Source organism: Primulina huaijiensis, unplaced genomic scaffold, assembly GCF_012295235.1.
Source record: "Primulina huaijiensis isolate GDHJ02 unplaced genomic scaffold, ASM1229523v2 scaffold15321_ERROPOS2750371+, whole genome shotgun sequence".
In the NCBI taxonomy this organism is placed as follows: domain Eukaryota; kingdom Viridiplantae; phylum Streptophyta; class Magnoliopsida; order Lamiales; family Gesneriaceae; genus Primulina; species Primulina huaijiensis.
Window position 1 is genome coordinate 122,917 of NW_027343115.1, and position 21,882 is coordinate 144,798.

Here is a 21,882-nt window from a genome sequence, read left to right on the forward strand (position 1 = left end):
TCTTATCGACATTTTAGATTGCGTCCTACAAACCCCAACTTCTATGTGCGTCTAGATTTTTCTCCTAGTTTCTAGTGTGAGCAGTGACACATCTGGATATTTAATATATTTTTTTGTGTGAATGGCCCTCCAAAAATTAAAATATTGTGACAGTTGATAAAATAAAATGGTGGTGGAAAACTATTTATTATTATTTTTCCCAATATGATTAATCATGAACATTTGTGAGTCCATATTTTTGTAATATTTTTTCGTATGGGAAGAATATCGTTATAATTAAATCTTGAACTCGAAATCTATCCCAGAACTGGAATTTTGGTTTCAAATGTGCTTATAAGGTAAAAGTAGTCAGCCGAATTTTAATAATTGTAACATCTAATAGTTCTTATTTTTCAATCGATAATATGGATCAGAGCAGCACCATATTTATTTTGAAATAATTTAGTATTACTTTAAATTAATCAAAATGCAGAGATTCAACTGGACCAAATGAAATCTCTTGATGTATCTTGTCACATAATTCATAAATAAAGTCTAATATGTGTAAAATGGAAGATATTTCTGATTAATGCAACATATAAAATAATATCATTTGCATTTAATTTTTTTCACAATCAACTACATTATTATTAAATTAAGAATAAGAAGTAAACATAGGTCAGACCAGATAATAGAAAATTAGAAGGATTTCTAGATATTTTTATAGAACGTTTAGTAAGCTCGTTTAAAAAATATAAACATAATCATCCATTCAGGTGAAAAATAATCCTTTGGTGTCATGTGTTGTTAATCACTGATGACCCCTTTTTAAATTAATTTAACATGGTAGGACATTTTAGAAATGATAATTAGTTTTAAAACATATATTTTATATTAGGAAAAAAAAAACTTATTTCTTTACATAGAGAAATTGAAAGGAAACCATATTTTCTGATATAAGCATTTCTAATCAGCAGCTTATTCACCCAAACGCACTCAATGCAGATAAGAAAAAGAATACAAATAAGCTCACCAATGGCACACAAAAAAACAAGGTAGTTCAAAGGATATATCATTTCTTAGGTTTATTGATTCGACAAGATGTTAACCCAGCAGCTTAGGTAGAGTTTTCAACCTCTAGAAAAATGTAATTGTTCAGCTTTCATGTGTAAATTATGAATGCAAAGACTGAAAAATATATTTTTTAGAGGTTGCAAACACTCTATTAACATATCCAAGAGTAACCAGGTAAACAAACCACCTGAATACATTGTCCCAGTAGTGGAGATATTTCTTTCTTCAACACAAATTTTTTTCTACACAAGAAGTTGATTGCTATAAAGCTGGATATATTGCTTCCACTTGTGATAAACCATCATCTGATCCAAGATACTTAAAAGAAGGATTTGGACCCAGAGAAACAATAATCGTCATAGACCAGTGAAAGGAAGTTCTGGACACAAGGAAAAGGACTGAATGTGCTAACAAATATACTAGCAACCAAAAAGTATGTATTAACTATCAACCACGTAAAATGGGACCTGACGCCTCATAGTTATATAGGATTGTAAAGTAAAGAATTTATTTGGACACTCTTCTCTATCATGGTTGATTACAAATGTAGGACACGAAAAATCCTTATTCAAGCAAGAGCTTGTTACACACAACAAGGTCGCATGCAGTGGATCAGGTCCGGCCAATCAAACAGCCATGTTTCAGCGGAGCCTTAAACTCCGACATGTCATCAAAACATCTTCAGTCCACCCAACTTACATCTCAGTTGATTCAAATTAAGAAATTGAATGTGCATTCTTAATTAAGTTAAGTAAGTTATCATCTATCTATAGTAATTGATAAAAAGACAGATTGATTGAGAGACATGCAACTACAGCAAAAGGGCTGCCATAAAACCATCTTCATATATAACTTTCGAATGCCCACAGAAATTGTAATAACTACAACCAAAATGTAAACATCCCAATTCTCGCGTATATCTTAATTAATGTGTTTATCTCAAACAAGAATAGTTGGAAGTAAAAAGGTTTCCAAAATTGCCTGATTATTATTCACTGCAAGGAAAACAGATGTTGTGCGATAGATAATACAACAGAAAATCTGGTGTATTTTCTGCAGTACTTACTATTGAAGCGACGTTACAGAAAATCAGCTGCCTCGCCTGTGCTAGCACATCATTAATTATATTATATGGCTCTGCAGCTGATAATCTTGGGTCTAGTCTCAAATTTTTTAGGAGCCTTTCGACGGGCATCTGCATAGCAAAAACACATGTTCAATTTACAGCAAACAGAGAACATTAAAATAAGGGTAAAATTTTCATTTAAAAAAAAAAGGAACGGTATTTCAAAGAAGAGAGAGAGAGAAAAGAAAGAAAGAAATAAGGCTATAGCACATCAGGGCACCATGAAGTTCTGTAAAAATTCAAATACAAAGCGTGTAAGAACATGCACATGCTTAGAGATTGATGAAAAAGTAACCTCATGAACACCACTCCCTAGCATTCTGGAACATCCGTAACCAAGGGCTGGGGCCTTTCTTCTCCACATTCCAGTTCTTGGGGTACCATGGGTACTGCCACATCAAGAAACATCGCTCGGGATGAGGCATCATAGCAAGATGCCTTCCATCTGGAGAACAAATTGCAGCCACACCTAAAGGTGATCCGTTGAGATTGAAAGGATAGACTTCCGTTGGATTTCCATTATCGTCACAATATCTTACAGGGGCCAAGTTTGAGTCAAGAATACTACCCAAAATATCATCATTGGGGAAATAAGCTTTTCCCTCACCGTGGGCAGCCCACACACCCAAAGTACTACCTTCCATTCCTTTTAACATTAAAGCCGGTGATTTTTCTATTTTCACGCTAGTGAAACGACACTCAAACCGTCCAGATTCATTATGTATGAACCTTGGCTGTGATGAATCACCACCATCTCCAAGAACACCTCCTACTTTGGGGCCTGGAACCCACCCTAAAAGAGCCATAAGCTGGCAACCATTGCAGACTCCCAAGCTAAAAGTGTCTGCACGGTTGTAAAATTCTTGAAACTGATTCAAAACAGATTCATTGAACCGTATTGAAGCTGCCCAACCTTTCGCAGAATCAAGCACATCAGCATAGCTGAATCCTCCGACAAATACAATTCCTCTGAAATCACGCAATTGTGTTTTACCGTCAAGAAGATCAGACATTGAAATATCCCAAGGTTCAAAACCTGCAGCACAGAAAGCAGCAGCCATTTCTCTATCCCCGTTGCTGCCTTCTTCACGAATGACTGCCACTTTTGGTTTTGAAGCCATTGCCCGATATTTCTCATCTGTTCGAGTAGGAGTAAAGGACAACACCCACGAAGGCTCTTGGCGACTTTTCAAATCTTGCTTTTCTAGTTCCACGCAAGAAGCCAATCTTTGGAATTTCTCCAGCTGAAAGCTCGTTTCTTCCCACATGTCTCTGAGTACAGATGTTTTCTCATTCAAATGAACGATACCATCGATCTTAAGTTCCACAACTGGTGAGGTAGTAACCTCACCGATGATCTCAGCAGAAATTCCAAAATTAAATAGCTTTCTCAGCACCATATCCAGATTCCCTTTTCCTACCTCAATGAGAAGCCCCAGCTCCTCCACATAAAGTGTATGGAAAACACTACAACTTTCTGGTGAAGTCAAATTCAAGCAAATACCACAGTTCCCAGCAAATGCCATCTCAAGCACACTTACTAAAAGCCCTCCATCACTGATATCATGACCAGCTGATATCAGCTCTTCGTCGATCAAGTTTTGCAATCCATTAAAAACTCTTTTAAGGTATGAGACGTCGTCAAGATCAGGGCAATCATCCCCAATTTGATCAAATACCTGAGCGAGAGCAGATCCACCAAGGCGCCGCTTCCCTTTTGCTAGATCAATGTGTAGAAGAATACCATCATCACCAAGTTTCAAATCTGGGGTCACAGTTTTAGTTATGTCAGGACAAGTGACATATGTACTGATAACAAGATTTCCTGGAGCCTTGACAACTTCTCCAGATGCATGTGCCGCCATAGACAGACTATCCTTTCCTCCATCAATAGCAATACCAAGCTCAATCATCGCTTCTGAAAGAGCTATGGCAGCGTCATACATGGCTGCTCCTTCCCCATCAAGTTTGGCAGCATACATCCAATTGCCACTACACTTTACATCAGACAGAGAAGTGACCTTAGCCCACACAAGATTAGTGAGAGCTTCTCCGAGGGCCAGCCGAGCCATGGCTTTTGGATCCAAGAGACCTTTGACTGGCTGTTCCCCGATTGAGCAGGCACCTCCGGTAATGTCAGTAAAACTTTGAGCAATTACAGCAACATCAGAAAGCGTAATTTGCAAGGGACCCACAGTTTGCTGCTGTGCCACAAGACCTGTAACACACCTGTCAACTTTTGTGGTCAAGAATCGTTTAGAAGCAACAGAAGGAAGCCTTAATACCCTTTTCAATGAATCCATGACAGTTATCCCAGGAGCAATATCAAGTGGCTCCCAAGAACTCTTGACCCGATGGAATTCAAAAGTCTTCTGGGGCATGTCTCCCAGAACTCTTTCAAGTTCGAGGTCCACAGCAGGCATTGGTGGAGGTAGTCCACTTGAGTTACATTTCTCTGTAGCTAAACTATCAACTAAAACAATCCGACCTTCTCCATTAATTGTTCCAATCACGGCCATTGAGAGTCGCTCTCTTTTGCAGATGGACTGCAAAAGATCGTGGCTCTCGGGTTTCACCAAAATTGCATCCTGTTCCTGATACTCCGCTCCCCATATCTCCAAGATCGACATGGTGTGATCACCGACCACAATTGCCCTGATATCAATAGTAGCACCCTGTGGATATATTATTTCCTTGACAACATTACAGTTTCCACCAGCACCCTGATCATGAATACTGATTATAGGATTGTTCTCTCCCATTTCAACACAAGCACGAACAACCCGATAAAGCTTTTGGCCCATCTCTGCATCTCCACGCTGTACGGCATTGAAATCTAGCTCAGCGTCATTTTGGCCACTAACCATACTGGATGCAGCACCACCACCCATGCCTATTCGATAGGCTGGCCCTCCAATCTTTACAACTAACATCCCGATTTCAGGCTCCCCTTTCGATATGTCGATGTGATCAATCTGACCAATACCTCCACTGAACATGATCGGCTTCAACCACTCTCTTCTTTCCCCGTTTGGAAGCCTCATTCCAAAAGTCCTCGTGTAACCCTGAATTAAAGGCTCCCCGAACTTGTTGCCATAGTCTGATGCACCATTACTGGCATCAATCAGAATTTGAAGGGGCGAAGCCAAGTTTGTTGGGTAAGTGAATGATGTGTCCTCCCATGGAGCATACGAACCTTCAATGTGTAGATTCCCAACACAATAGCCAGCTGTTGACGCCACAACAAATGAACCCCTTCCAGTTGCATGAGTATCCCTAATTCTACCTCCTGCGCCCGTTTCTGCACCAGGGTATGGGGCCACTGCACATGGGAAATTGTGGGTCTCAGCAGTAAATAAGATATCAAGGTCGCACAAAATCATGTCTAATGGGCATGTTGAACCAGGTTGGATTGGTCGCAACTGCTTCACACGAAAACCCTTGATTGCACTGGAGTTGTCCTTGAAGCCAATAACAGAATTACTTGGATTAGCTAGCAAAGTGCTCTTAACAATTTGCATGAGAGTCCTACCAACTGGCTGGCCATCTATAAGCATCTTCCCAGTAAAAAACCAGTGTCTACTGTGTTCACTATTAGACTGCGCAATATCAAATAACTCAACATTCGTTGGATTCCGTTTAATGTCATCCCTAAAAAGCTTAGTGTAATACTGCAAATCTTGTTCGTCAAAGGCCAAACCCATTTCCTCGTTTATTTCTTCTAATGCCTTTCTACCCCTCTCCATGACAGGTATGTAGCGAACCTCCTCAGGTACTATGTTCGTCTCAAAAGATGTGAGCTTCTCATTATAAACACACTCGGTCATCCTATCATGCACCAAAGCAGCAAACTCACCAATTTGATTGTCTGATAGCAAACCACTTCCCGAGGCAACATACAATATGTATCGTCTTGATCGTTCAAGTCTGTTTATTTCAGTCAAACCACAAGCTTGGCAGATCGATACGGCATTGGCAGACCATGCAGTGCTGAAAGATAACCGAGGGCCAACTTCTACAATAAGTGTGTTAGAGTCTTTATTCATCTCTTCATATAGAAAACTTTCATTAGAGAGATTTTCAGGCTCATAGGTTTCACTCAACAGCCACTTAAGCACTGAAAGTTTCTCGCTTGAAAGATTTCCATCTACCCCAATATTAAAACATTGTTCAGTCTTCAAACCTATTATTTGGTTAGAGACTCTAGCTTGAACCATTTTGAGCAGCTCGGCAGTTGCACTGTCCGTAAGCAGTGGAATGCGATAGAAGTGCAAAAGATTTTCAGATATCCTCCCAACAACACTTGATTCCTCATTAACTGGACTGCTTAAATCCCGCGAGAGCACTGCTCTGAACTTCACTGAACGGCCATGCCGTGATCCAATATCTGTTTGAGAAATTAGTACCGGTGGAGTTTGTTTTGGTAAAATGCCCCAGAGAATACGGTTGCTCTGCCTTGTAGAATACGCTGGTAAAACTAGTTTTTGCCTGTAAGAACCCTATAAACAAAAGTAAAAGCAATGGTAGATGATATAAGCAAGCTCGTGAAAAGATCAATTAATAGACAATACGAAGAGAGAACATACTTGTAAAAACTCAGCTGCCGTGATTTCACAAGCAACAGCCATCGCTTTTGCTCTCTGTTCGAACAAACAACTGCCAAAAAATGTAAACTTTAACAGTTAATCTAGCACAAAACTGTCAATGAGCTCCGAAACTATTAGGTTATAATCTCAAGAGGAGTTACATCCCAAAAGATTTGTCTAATGGATGATGTTTAAGCACTCTCTTAGTCTCTTTATTACTTTAATTTAATATATTAATGTGAGATGTTTGTAACGTTGCCGACCTTTGAGCAGCCGATGTCTACGACGACCTACCCTAGACAGTTTCCATTCATCTTTTTCAATGGTGGCCCTTTTGTATTTCACCTTTCCGCTACACCACTCTCAACTAGACCATCAATTTTAGGTTATAAATCCAAGAACTATTCTATGCTAAAAGACTTGTCTAACGGAGGATATAACCTTGTATAAACCACTATTTATTAGAATAATTTTATGTTATAAACCTAAAGATGTTCCATCCTTAAAATAGTTGTCTATTGCGTGGCGTAGCATATAAGTATCAATGTGGAACATTCGTAACAGAAACTCTGTTCATTAATAAAATAGCATCACTTGCTCTAAAATGCCTAAAAACATGAACTTTTCTGAGAGAATGATTCGCAAAAGTATAAATGCTTAGCAATAATCTGCAAATAATAGCAGAAAAAAATTTCACCGAGAACAGATTTTTGAAAGTGGGTTCACTCACTCAAGCAAGATTGGTGGGGGGCTATGGCTTCTTATGCCACTACCGCGGTGCTGTATGAACTCCCTCCGCCCCCAATACGGCGACTTGACGACGGCGGCGGCGGTGGTGGTGGTGATAGTTTGCAGCCCTAAGTGAGAGAAGACGACAGCAATGGTCCCATGCGAGATTTTTTGCAACTTCTGATTTTCCAAATTACTAATCAATCCGCAATCGGATGCATGGCCCATTGACAATTTTTCTTGAAAGAGTTTTGACTAAAATATATAATATTGTTTTTTTTAGGGAAATTACCAAAAAAATTCATAAACATATAAAATAAAATTTCTGCGATAAAAGTCTAATTTTCGACAAAAAAAAAAAAAAAAAAAAAAATAATAAAAAAAAAAAATAAAATTTATGAAAAAAAAAAAAAATTATAAAAAAAAAAAAAAAAAAAACAAATTGCGTAACATTCTTATGAATCTTTTTACGAAAAAAATTATTTGTTTGTTTGAAAACAAATACTAAATAAGCAGATATTATAATTTAAGTCATCGAAATGAAATTTCTTGATAATAATTGATTTTATTCGCTGTATAATAAAAAATAACTAATTCTGGATATATACCTTATATATATAAATAACAGTTTCAAAAATTATTATGGACCAAAAAGAATAAAATTATATGAATAAAACATGGATGTCAAATTTCACATCGATGTTTTAACAATGAATTTAGCCGATATTTCTTTTTTTTCCCTACACTTTTATATATAAAAATATAATTTCAAAGAACTTGGAATTTGATGTAACAACAAATCATTTTAAATCAATCGACTGAATTTGTCGTTCAAATGCAGCCAAAAAGAGTTGTTTTTTTTAAAAAAAAAAATTTTTTTTTAAAAAAAACAAAGATCATTCGAAGACCTCGCTCACTGAAGCAGATGTGTTTGGGAATGGAACCTCAAAATATATTAAATCGTTTCCCACATAAAAACTTTGCAGACCAGTGTAAACTAGAAATTTCAATACTAGAAGTTAGAGAAACCACTAGAAAACCAAGAAGAGAGTAGACCAGGATTGGGAAGCACCCGGTGACTCAGTTCCCAGGCAAGATCAACAGCTCGAGTCATAGCCCACCAAGGTTCAAGTTTACAGTTCAATACCTTGTCGATGATAATGTTTAAAACCAAAGTGTACAAATACAACGGAGCACCAGAGGATCCAAGAAGTCGTAGCATGGTTCTAAGAGTCAATCCATCCCCTTTATTCGCTTTGAGGGCCTCCATCGGTTCAATAAAAAAGTGACTCCTTCTTTTAGACTAGCTCTCCTACCTTCTTCATAGTTCCATAGTTCAGAAATAATGTATCGCCCGCTCGGATTGTATTCGTTTATCTCGAATAAGGCAGATATCACAGCATTGTAAACGTCGACACCGCAATTTTCTTTAAGATCTGCTAGCTTTTCATCTTCTTCATTTATCACTGTCTGAAAAAACAAGAAGTAATCCTTTGAAGAAAGTGTGTGATACATAAAATTGAGACAGGTGGCAATAATATATTCAAGAGAATCTAACACAAGTTGACATTTTTTAACAACTCCGAATCCAACTTCATCTGTTAATATATTATAGTTTAGAAGAAAATATCGCCTGAATCAAATAGAGAGCACATTGTGGATTCTGTATTTGCATTTCATCTTTCCACAAGACTTGTTGATAATCCACTGTGTTTTTCACAGTGGATTTCTGTTAAATACATATCATGAGATGGTAAGTCGCATCCATTTGCCTCAAAATGTAATTCTATAAACCATTTGTCTTTATTTATCTACATAATGATCTCAAAATTGGAATATTAAACATCAATAGACTTTATTATGACCGCCTTCCATTTCTGGTAATTGATGAACTGGTGATGCACAAGTCATAAATTAATTTCTTCACAACAGCAAGAATCTACATTCAGCAGCCACACACTTCAAGAGTTAATGACGCTAGACACTCAAATATACCATTGAATTGATTACTTTGAAAAGGATAGCTTTTTACATGCATTGGATCCAGTACAAGCCATTATAGCGTTGAATACAACACAGAAATTCAATGGAACTAACTATCAAACGAGTAAAAAGGTTGTCTCAAGTAAAAATAAACAAATAATATGCCGTATATAAAATAGAGTAGTCCAAATTTCATACTAGAAAGCTTTGGAAGGTTAAACAAAGTAGATCTAATAGTACCATGTACAAGTTTACCACAGTTAGATTATGACCGAGACTTCTATCGTTATAACCTAAAAAATCATTTCCATAAATACGAACAAATGTGGAAGTTGATTCATTTAGTAAGATAGGATGATTTGATTTTTAATATTTTAAAAAGAATAATTTAAAATGGTATCGTAGAATTTTACAGCTATTAATGCGACAATGAACCAACAAATGGCTCTGGAAAGAGTCCAAAGATATATTGCAAGAATCTGTTATGGCCAAGTTTATAGAAAGAGTTAGTTTAGAGATTTTGATTCAGATGCAATATTTTATAGGAGTTGAATGGCTATTTACTTAACCTGAAAAACAACATTAAAGTGTGGTGCAAGACAATATCCAGCTGCAATCTTGATAGGAAGATAGCACCACCAGCACTCAAGCTCATCTCACGAGGGTCCAAATTCTTTTAAGAAATCTAATAATTGTATAAAATTTTGACTAAAACATATCTTTTTCTGTGGTTAGATAAATTCCTGAAAGCTTAAGAGCTCGGACATTAACAACTTGGCAAGCACTCCATCAAGTAGCTTGGCCTCGATGAACTAAATAAGGGATAACCAATAAGATTATCCACGACCATTTTGTCAAATATCTAGCCCTTAATTCCAGAACCCTACAGAAGTATTACAAGGTTAACACAATCTCTTCATGCACAAGCTACCCTCTAAATGAGGAGAAAGGTGATCACTTGGCCTTACTCTAAAGTGCTCCATCATTCGGTCAAATTGATATCATCATTTGATACGATCAACAGTCTTCGGTCATTCAATATGTCACTGTTAAATATTGGTATGGGTAATTTTACCTTGCCATGCCAAACGTATTGTAGATTGAGTCTGGGTTCAATACCCAGTCTATGGACTTGGATGCATACCTGTTAGCTGATTAATGGGCCTGGACAGTGTAATCCCATGTTTACAGTTTGGTTTATGAACGAATACAGCTATTCAAGAGCTCCTACAAAGACCTCTTCATTTTTTGCCATGTTTTTCATTCTGTATCTATGTACGCATGCTACTCCTTGTTACTAGTTAAAAGCACTTGAGAGATGCATTAATGGACCCAAAAAAAAAACTGATGCAGAATTAGCTTCCACTTGAAGGGCACAGACAAACAAAGATGTCCTGATTTTTTCTGCAGAAGTAGAATTCCAATCACACAATAATATAGTCACATGAATATGTTGCTTGCATACCTGATGTTTTCCATTAATTTGAACCACCTTTAAAGGATGCCATTCAGAATCTCGAAGGTACTCCTCCCAGAGAGAGCACAATTCTGTGGCCCTTTCATCAGCTTCAGCTTCACTGTACTTTCTCTTCATGGCTTCTAGAAATGGTTTGCTGTCAAGCTCCCCCATTCTCTTAACACCAATATGAGCATTCGATGATATATCTTTCAAGCCCTAGAAAGCAACTTTATCAAGCCATTCCCCAAAATTTTATCCAAACAATGAGCTTGTATCAAGAAATATAATGCACGATTTGCATGCTTCTATCATGATGAAATTGATGCATCCAATTCTTTTTCATGATTCAAGACACAAAAATCTACCCATAACCCACTGGCCTGCTTGGGTCCATGGAGGAAAAAACACTTTCTTAAGTTAAAGGGTTTTAATTATGAAATGCATGTTAAACCAAAATCAAGAGAGTAATCATGCCCAAATCATGATAGAAGTAGCTAACACTTTAAGCTAAAATGTGGTTATATCATCAGCTCCTTCAGGAAAACACAAATTATCTCTTACATCTTATGCAACAAATGCATTATCCTATGTTGTTTGGAGTTGCCCGTTAGCTAAATAAAACATATCATCTAACATATGTACATTGAATTTCCCATGAGCAACCTTACATCCCTTGAGGATCGCACAACAGGAATGTCATGTAAAAAAGCTGAATTGTTCTCGTGTTAGCTGTTAAATTAATAGCTTGGTCATTCAATCGTACCCACACCAGATAAGATCTCTTGGCAAGGAATGGTACCGAGTTTTCCAAGTCGAACAAAGAACACAATTTTGAAACTTACGTTGATCAGTTCTTTTCGCGCTTCTTGTAGTTCATCATTGCTCTTGCGCTCCTGCACAATTAAAGTTTGGTTCAATGCTTGCAAATCCTCCAGTTCTCCTTCCTTTTCCCTCAAGGACTTGAGAAGTAAATCTACTTCTTCTAGCACTTCCAGATCGCCTTCCACCCCCATGTGTTTTATGACATTTAATTTACCCCTTAATTGCTCGATTTCAAGCTCCACGGCTTGTTTTGCATTCAGTTGTTTCTCCAGCAAAATTATTCTATTATGGAGGTTCTCCTTTTGTTTCTGAAATCAATAAACCCAAAATATAGACTCATGTTTAACTTTGAGTCCTGGAACAATTCCAGTCACCATAAGGATATGACAAAAGTTAAAATACCTTCTGTTCTTCAGCCAAAATCATCACTTCTTCATCAAATTTTCTTTGCAGTTCAGCGGCAGCCTGAAGTGAGCAATTTTGCACTGCATTCTGGAAGAAAGAACGACGTCATAGAGTTAATAGCTTGGTTAAATTATAAAGATCCAGAATAATATTACAAAGAACAATGCACATTGAAATATTCAATTCTCTCCATACAACAAGCGTAAAAAAATTATGGCTCCATAGAACTTTGGCGTGCAAACAGCAGGTTTGAATATTGGGAATTTTGTAAGAAAATAGGCATATAAACTTATGCATTATTTAGATCTCAGGCAGTCCTGTCACTTTAAATGGAGAATGAGAGGGCTTTGTCATGAAGAATGGGCCCCTCAATCAAGTGCCACGAAAGAAGATATCCTTTGGCACAGGTTTACCAGATAAAATTGTTCTTGAAGCAATTCTAAGATCTTTCCACCATTAGTGACGTTACATGATGAATACCACCGATTCCTTTACCTTATTGATGAACCCCAGTCATCTATAACGGTCCCCTAATAAAATTATAAACAATGATAAAACCATATATTTAATGACATGTCTCATCATTACCCCAAAAACCCACCGTGAAACCATTGGTTCTGCATATTTATTTGTAGTTATTGCCAAAAACTGTAATACAGGATAAGGTAAAACCGTAAAAGACAAACTTGTTATAGACAATAGAGAATGCACCTCACGCTGTATTGCATCCTACACATTTAATTTGAAATCTGTCAAAGCAAGTTGCAAGCACATTCACTCTGTCATCAATCCACTGGGATCAACTGCATGTTGCAGTAATCTTCGTGGATTATAGCTACCCTTCAAGGATGACAAAAGTGGTTCTAAAGAGTCTCCTGTTACGAGGAGCATCACAGAAGCTGCTTAAACAGCTAGATAGAGGTTTACCAGATTTTTTTTTGAGGAAGAATGTTGCTTTGTTGACAATATAGCATCAAAATGTATAGTATGGTCAGTAAATATCAACAAGAAAATAAAGTGGAGAAAGGATAAGACTAGTGTCATTCGACGTCAACAGAACTCAGTAATCAGGGCACGCTTACAGCTATTTTTACAAGTATCATGAGGCACACCTTTTTTTCTGTCAAGTAAAACAAACACAGGAAATTCAAAGAGAAATCACAAAAGATAATAATAATAAAAGAGAAAAGAACCTTTTCAAGGTCTTCGGTAAGCTTTTTCCGCTCATGTTCATTATGAGTTTCACGTTTCTCTAGTTCTTGTCCCCGGAGTTCAAGTTCTCTCTTTTGGTTGACCAAAAGCATCTTTAACTTTTCGTGGTCATTGAATATCTTCTTGAAATGATCTCGTGCACTTGATTCAATCTTTTTTATCTCTGATTTTACAAAAAAGGATGTAAGGCTCAATTTTACATCCATTAAATTTTCTTTTTAAAACTCCAAAATAGACTTAACATACCTTCATTGTAAGATTGATGTAGCTTATCCTTTTCCATGATTAATTGGCTAAGAGAGCTTTCAGTCTCATTGAACTTACTCTCCATCTCAATCAAGTGCATGTTCTTTGCCTCAATAACATTTGTTAAATTACCTACAAGCTTGTTAGTTTTCCGAGCTTCTTCTTCCATGATATTTGAAACAGTTTTGAGGTCTCCAATCTTGCGAAGAGTTTCTCCAACAATGTTATTAGCATTATAATCATCTGCCCTAGCAATCCATCCATAAAGATCGGCTTTTGTTTCACTTTTTGCCAACCAATTCCTTTTGCCATGTTGATTAGCATCGTAAAATTTCTCAAATGACATGGCATTGTTAAACCCTGGCCAATCTTTAACAAATTCAACAAGAGCGGTTCCTGAATGTCCTAAATAATTCCACAGAGGTCGCACTCTAGTCGGATTAAACCCTTTGCTCGCCAACTGATCCCTCAGCTTAGACCCGCTCCCTCCAACATAGCGACCATCCTTCAATTGAGTAGGAATATTGGCAACTATACCAATCCATGGCCAGACAAACATCTCATCATGGTCATGATCTGCGAGGGCATCATCTTCAACAGCAGGCTTTGAAGGACCAGAATGTGCACCCATGTCATTTTCCAAGTACTTTGCCAGTGCAACATGATTGGCCTTGTCTCTGGCAGTTCTTTTCGCTGAATTGCACTTGCCAATCCCACTTGCATGTTGCAATAGTTCTTTATACAGATAGTCTTTCTTCTTCTTGTTAGGACAATAGGGGCAAGTATACACGTAATCAGAGATTTTAACCTGGTGCTTACCATTCTTCAGCTCTTCGTATGTCTCCTCCACTTCAGAATCGTTTCCGTCACTTTCTTCTCCGGAACCGTGCTCCATTGAATTTCTCGAGTTTCCACCTCAGTAAAAACAAAACGGGATGTGAATACACATACCCAACGAGAGAATATCGTTGAAAGCCGCTATGAAAGTGCTTCAAACGTGATTTGCTTCAAACGTGATTCTCATTTTGGAACGTGAAAAGGGAGATCGAAAATCCAATTTTTTTTTAATGCAATCAATCCCATTTTACCCCACTCCTTTTCCAAAACAATAAAATACAATTGGGCAAACTCATTTAATCTAAAATCTACAAAATGTTCAATAGTTCAGATCCGAGTTAAATTGCACAGAAACTCAGTACATGACTACGAGAAAATATAAAGAAAATGCAGAAACAATTCTTCCACTTTCTCAAAGCAGAATTACAGAAACAGAAAACCAGAACAACACAGAAAATCAAAGCTGCCGAATCAAATCGTAAAATGAAGCAATTAATGAACGGATGAAAGCCAAGCCTATTGAACGTGCATGTACGAAGTGATTCAGAAAATTTACAGCAAAAATAGAGAAATTCTCCGCACAGTAACAAGTTTTTTTGTACAGCACAGTAATGAGTCAAAGACCCATCCTTGACATCTGCATTTAAAAAAAAATTATCTTTCTTGTACTTTTTTCATCTTTTAAAAGAAAATGATTTACCGACGGTGGTAAATCTCCTATATGAATCAGAGATCTTTGCCCCAGAAAGAAAAATAAATCGAGGGATTAGCATCAACAAGCAGGGATCCAAAAAAAAACAACAAACCACGTAGCATACCACCAATTCTCTTTCTAGGAATTTTTTTCCTCAAGAATTTTGATTTGTACTTTTCTTATTTTTTGTAAGGACTCCTTTCCTTATTTCTCTTTCTTGCTTTTTTATTTTAGATCAGATTGATTCGTCACACAACAATATATTCATAAAATCGTCTAACAAAACACATATTCTTTCATTATTATTATCTTTACTTCTAACCATGGTTGTTTCTATAATCATCCACAAAAAACTACATCATGATAAAATTTAAAAATTTCATTAACTAATCATCCAAAAAAATCACCATCGTCTATAAATTTAGTAAAGCAACAATTCCACAAAATGCATATTNGATTATTCTTCAAATAGTTACGCAGTTTATTGCACTAAACAAATTAAATCCATCGAGTATATTTAGTTATAAAAACTGGTATATGAGAGATTGTATTACTGTTAATTCCATTATATATTTATGACCACGTGAATTAGCCAAGATACTTTGCATTGACATGGAATCACAAATGTTGGGAACTCGTCATATTTTTTGGGAAATGATTTTGAACGTATAATTTGGTAACATGATTTTGTGAGATGAAATATTTTGTCTTGCAGAGTCGAAGTCATTTTTTAGTATAGATGTCAAAATTTGGAACTGCTTGGAAGTTGCACTCACTTGACAAAAATAAAGGAAACTTAAAATCGAAAGCTGCAGTGACTTCACACAATTTTCGAAACCAAGTTAAAAAGTACACCACAGTCCAATCACATGCAACTCAGAGTTGGGATTCACGAGCATCGGAAAAGGGCGAATGCACAGGGAATCGGGAGAAGTTAAATAATACTGCCAAAAGTCAATATTTATAGGAGCCAAAAGTTGATAATTATTTCTATTAATTTTGTTTTTTTAAAAAATAACTTAGTAATCCTAGTATACAATATACCCACCCACGGGTAAGCCCATTTAGAAAAAAAAAATAGTGGTAATTTTCTCAAGAATCTAATTGGAGCTGCTTAATTTTTAACAAGAAGATGATATTTGTAGTGAATAATGTCATATTTAATCGTGTACTAATTATATCTGTGAGATATGAGACCTATTTTTAGTTTCATAATCGCAAGAGAACCAAATACACTGATAACGATCAACGGTTGTCCCGGGCAGATCATGAAAGAGACATTGGCCGGACGTGTGACAGCTACCCGTGAAAGTGTCAGAATTTCGAGTATACCGACACTCATAGAGCAATAGCAAATATACTCTCTTATTTTCCAACTAGCCAAATCAAATCACTTGCAGCGGGAAACTTCTACAAAAGTTCATGTCCAAGTGTGGACTTGTTTCACTTTATTCATACGTTAAAGGCTATCTTCAAGGAGCAGCCAAAAGTTAAAAAGTGCATAATGTAGACCAGAAGAATACCCGTACAGTAGTTGCATCTACTCAACCAAAATGTTCAAAAAATGACCATCAAAGACTGGGTACTGGACTTAAGCACCTTTCTTCACCGCAGCAGACTTGATGATGTCGATGAACTCCGGCTAAACATGGGAGACAAGGAAAATGATTTTATATTCCATTGTATCATAAAAAATTATCATTTTCTTCCCATAGTTAAGATTAAAAGCAACCTTACCAGAGCAGAAAGAGGACAAACGGGTCATAATTTACCTTAAGTGAAGCGCCACCAACTAGAAAACCATCAACATCAGGTTTCGCAGCCAATTCCTTACAGTTGCCACCATTCACGGAACCTGCAATTCAGTAAGTATTTGGAATCAAGCCATTTGCAAAATGAGTATCAAGTAATATGGATCGAGTTAGTCGTACAAAAACTATGTTTGAGTAAAGAAAGTCAAACATAAATATAGTGGTTGTAACACGTCTTATCACGCAAAACGAGAGAAAGGAAGTGTATGGATGTCGTGTCATGGATTTGTTGCAATAGTTCAATAAGCAAATAGAGCCACATTTCTTAATTTGGCGCAGAAGTGTTGTTCCATTATTTGGTTCGACAATGGACATTACCTCCATACATAATCCTGGTTGAGGCTGCAACTTCAGAGCTAACATTTGCTTGAAGCCATTTCCTCAATTCACAATGTACCTGGACATCATTCCATAAATTGAGCTCACAATTTTCAAGTTTAAGGAGTATACCAGAACCAATAAACACTTTTATGTGCGAGTATGTGTCTGTGAAGGAGTGCGGGTTGGGGGGGATTTGCGGTGGGCCAGGATATAGAGTGAATAATATTCAGGAACTTTCAACCCATAATTAATCCACTGAGTTCATTTTGAAATCGATTTTTGCAATAATCGTGTGTATATGTCACGCGAATATGGAATCGTTGAAGCCAACATACTTCCTGAGCCTGGTCAGGAGTGGCAACCTTCCCAGTTCCAATAGCCCAAACAGGCTCATAAGCCAAGACAACGTTAGTCCAATCAGCTATTTGTTCTGTACAAGAAAATCAAAATGAATTTATGCTGTGAACGAAGTCAAAGCAAGGAAACAAAAACCCTATTCTTTGAATCCTGAACAAGAAGTAAAATTTTCATGCATTTCCCATACAGGCTCATTAGTCAAGGCACACATATATTGTTATTTTCCAGCTCAATTTACAAGATCGCATTCGAATTTGAAAAAGAATACCAGAATTTACGTTCCCGTTTTACATGTCTACAGCAGAAGAATGTGAAAAATTCCCGATACAGGTCAAGAGGACCATTAAACTATACGAAATTGATGCAATGATTAGAAAGTCTTCCCAGTCAAATTGACCAAGCGCTCCAACTACACAAGAAATTTTTCATGTAACTAACCTTCAGATTTACAGTGCAAAGCTTTTTGGAAGGAAAAAACTCTCAAAATCCTACCAAACAATTAAATGAAAAGAACATGAAAACTGCAGCAACGGACAAGTGAGCTGACAGTTCACGAGCATTTACCCCAAGCACTCAAAGGAAGCACTTCATGTCGCCAAATTGGTAGCTAGAATAACAAGGTAAGTACAATATAAAGTTAAAAGGAGAGAAAAACAATCCAAACAAAGATGGAATTGCATCAGTTGTACATTTAGAAGTGTTCAGAACACGATTAACTATGTCCCAAAAGCTTTTGAAAAAAACAAATGAATGTTGGTGATCTAGAAACAAATGAGGTGGACTGAACATTACGGGAACATACACTAGGAAACCCAAACCTCTCGGTTACACAGAAACATGTGTTGCAACAAAACAGAATGTACAGCAATCAGCAACATTAAACATGAAGTTTCAGAGATTATAGTTCAAACTGTTCACTTCATTTCCTCAACTTCATAAAGAGATGCCTTATAACTAGTTTCATATATTACCGACCAGAAAATAGCAACAGTTAAAAATCCCAAGAGCTGAATATTTATGCACCTTTGAAGCATAAACTGTAGAAAGAAAGGCAGGAAATTGAAGTTCCACGGAACGGAAAAATATTGTCGACAAATAATAACACCGAGAGATGTAGTTCAGAGACAGTTTTTTATAGCAACTAAAATTAAGACATATACAAAAATGGAAATGAGAACAAAGTTATCCATCAAATCATCCCAAAGAAAACTTCTCCTCAAAACTCAATACCTGCAATAGCCTTCGTCTGTGCAGCAACAACATCAAGAGTTGATCCTGATTCTCTCTGTTCAAGAGTCTCGCCAACACAAGCAATTACCTTCAAACCTTGACTAAGTGCATACGCAACTTTACTTCCAACAAACTGAAATGAGAAGGCAGCACAAAAACATATAAATTTTTAAGTAAAAACAAAGTAAGATCCGAAAACCGATATATAATTTCATTTCTATTATTAAAAATCACTGGCATGAATTACCTCATTCGATTCTGCCAACAAAGCTCTCCTTTCAGAGTGACCAATAATCACCCAAGGGATGTTCAGATTGACAAGCATCTCAGCACTAGACAAAAAACACATAATGAACCATGGTTAAAGTAGATTCATAAAATCCTATTCTACATTCTGAGTGGGAAATGAATGTCCAAAATTAAAATTGAATAAATTGGTAAAAGAAACTATTTTCGAACTACATGGTATGAAAATGAGGTCTCTTGACAAGTACTGTGTAAATAATAGAGGAAAATTTATTTCAAATGTCAACCATTGAACAGAAAATACATAAATCCAAAACTTTCTAAACTATAGTTATTAAAACTACAAGGTAAGTGCGATGCATGCAACTTACTAAAGCAAGGCTTACTAAAGAATAATATTCTTAAATTTAGATCTATTAAATAAATTAGGCCACATATAATCCAAATGTACTTTAAAAAATATTGAAAAATACAAATGATTCATTGGTCTCAAACAAAAAAAATCAATAACCATTACAATGCATTTCATCTTGTATTTATAACTCTTGATTCAGCCTTTAAGCTGCATATAGGCATGTGCTTCACAGCCATGGGCCATTGAGGCTAGGTGTGGATGGCTTCTAATACCTATGTGCTAAATGCATAATCCCATTGATCTAGCACAAACATGCAACAATAAAAACCAAGAAAATGTATTCAAGAAGACATACCTAACCTCACCAGTGTAAGCACCCCCTTTCTTAACCCAACAGTTCTGAGCAGCTACGTAAAAATCAGGTCGCAGGAGACTTTTTACGACAGGAAGAAAAACAAACGGAGGGCTGACAACCACCTCTGTAAGATAAAACATTGATGTGATTCGAGCAATCAAATCAGTTAATGACATGAAAATCTGATTTGCATCATAGGAAGTGCTTATGTTGAAAGACCAAAAAGATTTAAATTAATCACCTGTAGTTTTCAATCTCTGAGAATAGTTCCACGAAACAATTTTAAATTCAAATATGAGCGAGCCAAGCTCAAATACAGGAAACTGTTTTCAAAATCAAGAATGTAATACTTTCGGTTATTCACGGGCACAACAGATAACATGATTCTCGATCTTCGTTATATACAAATTTCTCAGCAGAAAAATATTAATCTCTTGATTTCAGAGATAAACATGCAAGATACAGAGCTTGAATCCTCAACGTAAAGACTAAGCAGAATGTAGGGAACAAAACTCCTTCATTTTTACCGGTTAAAAAAAAACAAAGAAACAGAATAACCATGCAAGTAACAAGTTCATGTCAGAAATTGCTTTTACTTGAGCTTTCGTTTAATTTCTTCTCCATCGTGAATAAATTCAATCAGATAGCCAATGCTAGCTTCTATAAAGTAAGTTTAAAGAAAGAGTAGCTATGCACATATACTGACCCACAACATCTTCAGGTGGCACTTCAGCAGCATTTAGCGTTGAAACAATCTTCTTCACTTCTTCAGCAGTTCCATTCTACAAAGAATTTCACTCTTTCAATAACATTAACATTTTCCTAAATTTAGTACGCATATATGCATGAGCGAGCGCACACAAAGACATATACACGCATCAATTATTTCGTCGATGCTAACAATCAACTATAATATGACAAATTACCTTCTGCAAAAAGATTGAAAAATACACGAGTAAAACTCAAATAAATAAATTAACTCATACACTAACCATTGAATTTCAGATCTCCAAGATCCGTCACTCAACACGATTAACGTTAAATCTAAAACGACAGTGGATGGACCAGTGGATCAATTAGCAAAGCGAGTAACTCAATTATTGAAATAGAAGAGTCAGATTTGGAGACTTACGCATTTCCAGTTGCCTCCGACGATGAATTTTCTCCCCATTCTCGACGGTGATCGCAATAATTGCTGAACAATAAAATATTAGAAAGAGCCGAAGCTTTGCGTATGTGGATTGGAATGAGCCGGATTTGTTTTATACAGTTTATTGGATTTAATTTTAATATTATAATAGTATAATAAAGTGAAAGGAGAAGCTACTTGTGAATTAAAATAAATCTTTTTTTCCAATATTTACTTAACTTTACAAAATAAAAAAAACAAAAAAATAAATATTAAAAATTTAAACTTTAATAGAAAGATTACTTTAACATAATTAATTATAATGACAAATTTTATTATAAATTTTTTAATTATGCATGATCTATTTAATTTATTTACTTAACTTTACAAAATTAAAAAAAGGCAAAAAAATATTAAAAATTTAAACTTTAATAGAAAGATTACTTTAACATAATTAATTATAATTAAAAATTTTATTATAAGTTTTTTAATTATGCATAATATATTTAATTTAAAATTTAATACCTGCTAAAAATAATTAGTGATATATCTCAAATTTATGACGCTATAGTTGAATACTAATTTATTTGTCAAAATATCATAATCGTGATATGTATTTAATTTTAAAATTAAATACATAGCACGATTATGATATTTTGACAAATAAATTAGTATTCAACTATAGCGTCATAAATTTGAGATATATCACTAATTATTTTTAGCAGGTATTAAATTTTAAATTAAATATATTATGCATAATTAAAAAACTTATAATAAAATTTTTAATTATAATTAATTATGTTAAAGTAATCTTTCTATTAAAGTTTAAATTTTTAATATTTATTTTTTTGTTTTTTTTATTTTGTAAAGTTAAGTAAATAAATTAAATAGATCATGCATAATTAAAAAATTTATAATAAAATATG

At 35.7% G+C, this 21,882-nt stretch overlaps 3 protein-coding genes across 8 annotated transcripts; all 3 read right to left on the bottom strand.

Moving 5' to 3' along the window:
• Nucleotides 1–1,879: 1,879 nt before the first annotated feature.
• Nucleotides 1,880–7,726, bottom strand: LOC140965880 (probable phosphoribosylformylglycinamidine synthase, chloroplastic/mitochondrial). Of its 4 annotated transcripts, XM_073426110.1 has the most exons (5): nt 7,496–7,641; nt 7,029–7,117; nt 6,766–6,835; nt 2,475–6,678; nt 1,880–2,248 (listed from the first exon to the last, which is right to left on the bottom strand). In XM_073426110.1, the coding sequence occupies exons 3-4, from the start codon at nt 6,805–6,807 to the stop codon at nt 2,476–2,478; spliced, it is 4,245 nt and encodes a 1,414-aa protein (XP_073282211.1). In that variant the 5' UTR covers nt 6,808–6,835; nt 7,029–7,117; nt 7,496–7,641; the 3' UTR covers nt 1,880–2,248; nt 2,475. The 4 variants fall into 4 exon arrangements, with proteins under 4 accessions (XP_073282211.1, XP_073282210.1, XP_073282213.1 ...); XM_073426109.1 differs by lacking the exon at nt 7,029–7,117 and having other exon boundaries at nt 7,496–7,726; XM_073426112.1 differs by lacking the exon at nt 7,029–7,117 and having other exon boundaries at nt 6,766–6,819.
• Nucleotides 7,727–8,555: 829 nt separating this feature from the next.
• On the bottom strand, nt 8,556–15,365 carry LOC140965871 (protein INVOLVED IN DE NOVO 2-like). Of its 3 annotated transcripts, none has more exons than XM_073426094.1 (7): nt 15,277–15,365; nt 13,622–14,536; nt 13,357–13,538; nt 12,161–12,250; nt 11,779–12,066; nt 10,943–11,152; nt 8,556–8,964 (listed from the first exon to the last, which is right to left on the bottom strand). In XM_073426094.1, exons 2-7 carry the CDS (start codon nt 14,514–14,516, stop codon nt 8,728–8,730), a joined length of 1,902 nt encoding a protein of 633 aa, XP_073282195.1. In that variant the 5' UTR covers nt 14,517–14,536; nt 15,277–15,365; the 3' UTR covers nt 8,556–8,727. The 3 variants fall into 3 exon arrangements, with proteins under 3 accessions (XP_073282195.1, XP_073282194.1, XP_073282193.1); XM_073426093.1 differs by having other exon boundaries at nt 15,265–15,311; XM_073426092.1 differs by lacking the exon at nt 15,277–15,365 and adding an exon at nt 15,159–15,265.
• A 1,212-nt stretch (nt 15,366–16,577) lies between these two features.
• Nucleotides 16,578–21,106, bottom strand: LOC140965883 (triosephosphate isomerase, cytosolic-like). Its single transcript, XM_073426115.1, has 9 exons — nt 20,960–21,106; nt 20,534–20,609; nt 19,828–19,951; nt 19,119–19,203; nt 18,872–19,004; nt 17,620–17,714; nt 17,282–17,360; nt 16,925–17,007; nt 16,578–16,794 (listed from the first exon to the last, which is right to left on the bottom strand). The coding sequence occupies exons 1-9, from the start codon at nt 20,996–20,998 to the stop codon at nt 16,744–16,746; spliced, it is 765 nt and encodes a 254-aa protein (XP_073282216.1). The 5' UTR covers nt 20,999–21,106; the 3' UTR covers nt 16,578–16,743.
• Between the last annotated feature and the right edge of the window lie 776 nt (nt 21,107–21,882).

Coding starts and splice junctions, on each gene's coding strand:
- LOC140965871 (XM_073426092.1), bottom strand. CDS start 15,231: ATGCTAATCCCTCGATTTATTTTTCTTTCTGGGGCAAAGATCTCTGAT. Junction 13,539..13,621: donor ACATCAATCTTACAATGAAG/GTATGTTAAGTC, acceptor TTGTAAAATCAG/AGATAAAAAAGATTGAATCA. Junction 12,067..12,160: donor TTTTGGCTGAAGAACAGAAG/GTATTTTAACTT, acceptor TATTGATTTCAG/AAACAAAAGGAGAACCTCCA.
- LOC140965880 (XM_073426109.1), bottom strand. CDS start 7,722: ATGGGCCATGCATCCGATTGCGGATTGATTAGTAATTTGGAAAATCAG. Junction 6,836..7,495: donor CCCCCACCAATCTTGCTTGA/GTGAGTGAACCC, acceptor ATTTTTTGGCAG/TTGTTTGTTCGAACAGAGAG. Junction 6,679..6,765: donor CGGCAGCTGAGTTTTTACAA/GTATGTTCTCTC, acceptor TTTTGTTTATAG/GGTTCTTACAGGCAAAAACT.
- LOC140965883 (XM_073426115.1), bottom strand. CDS start 20,998: ATGGGGAGAAAATTCATCGTCGGAGGCAACTGGAAATGC. Junction 19,204..19,827: donor GCTTACACTGGTGAGGTTAG/GTATGTCTTCTT, acceptor TTTTTTGTCTAG/TGCTGAGATGCTTGTCAATC. Junction 17,715..18,871: donor ACAGACGAAGGCTATTGCAG/GTATTGAGTTTT, acceptor TTTCTTGTACAG/AACAAATAGCTGATTGGACT.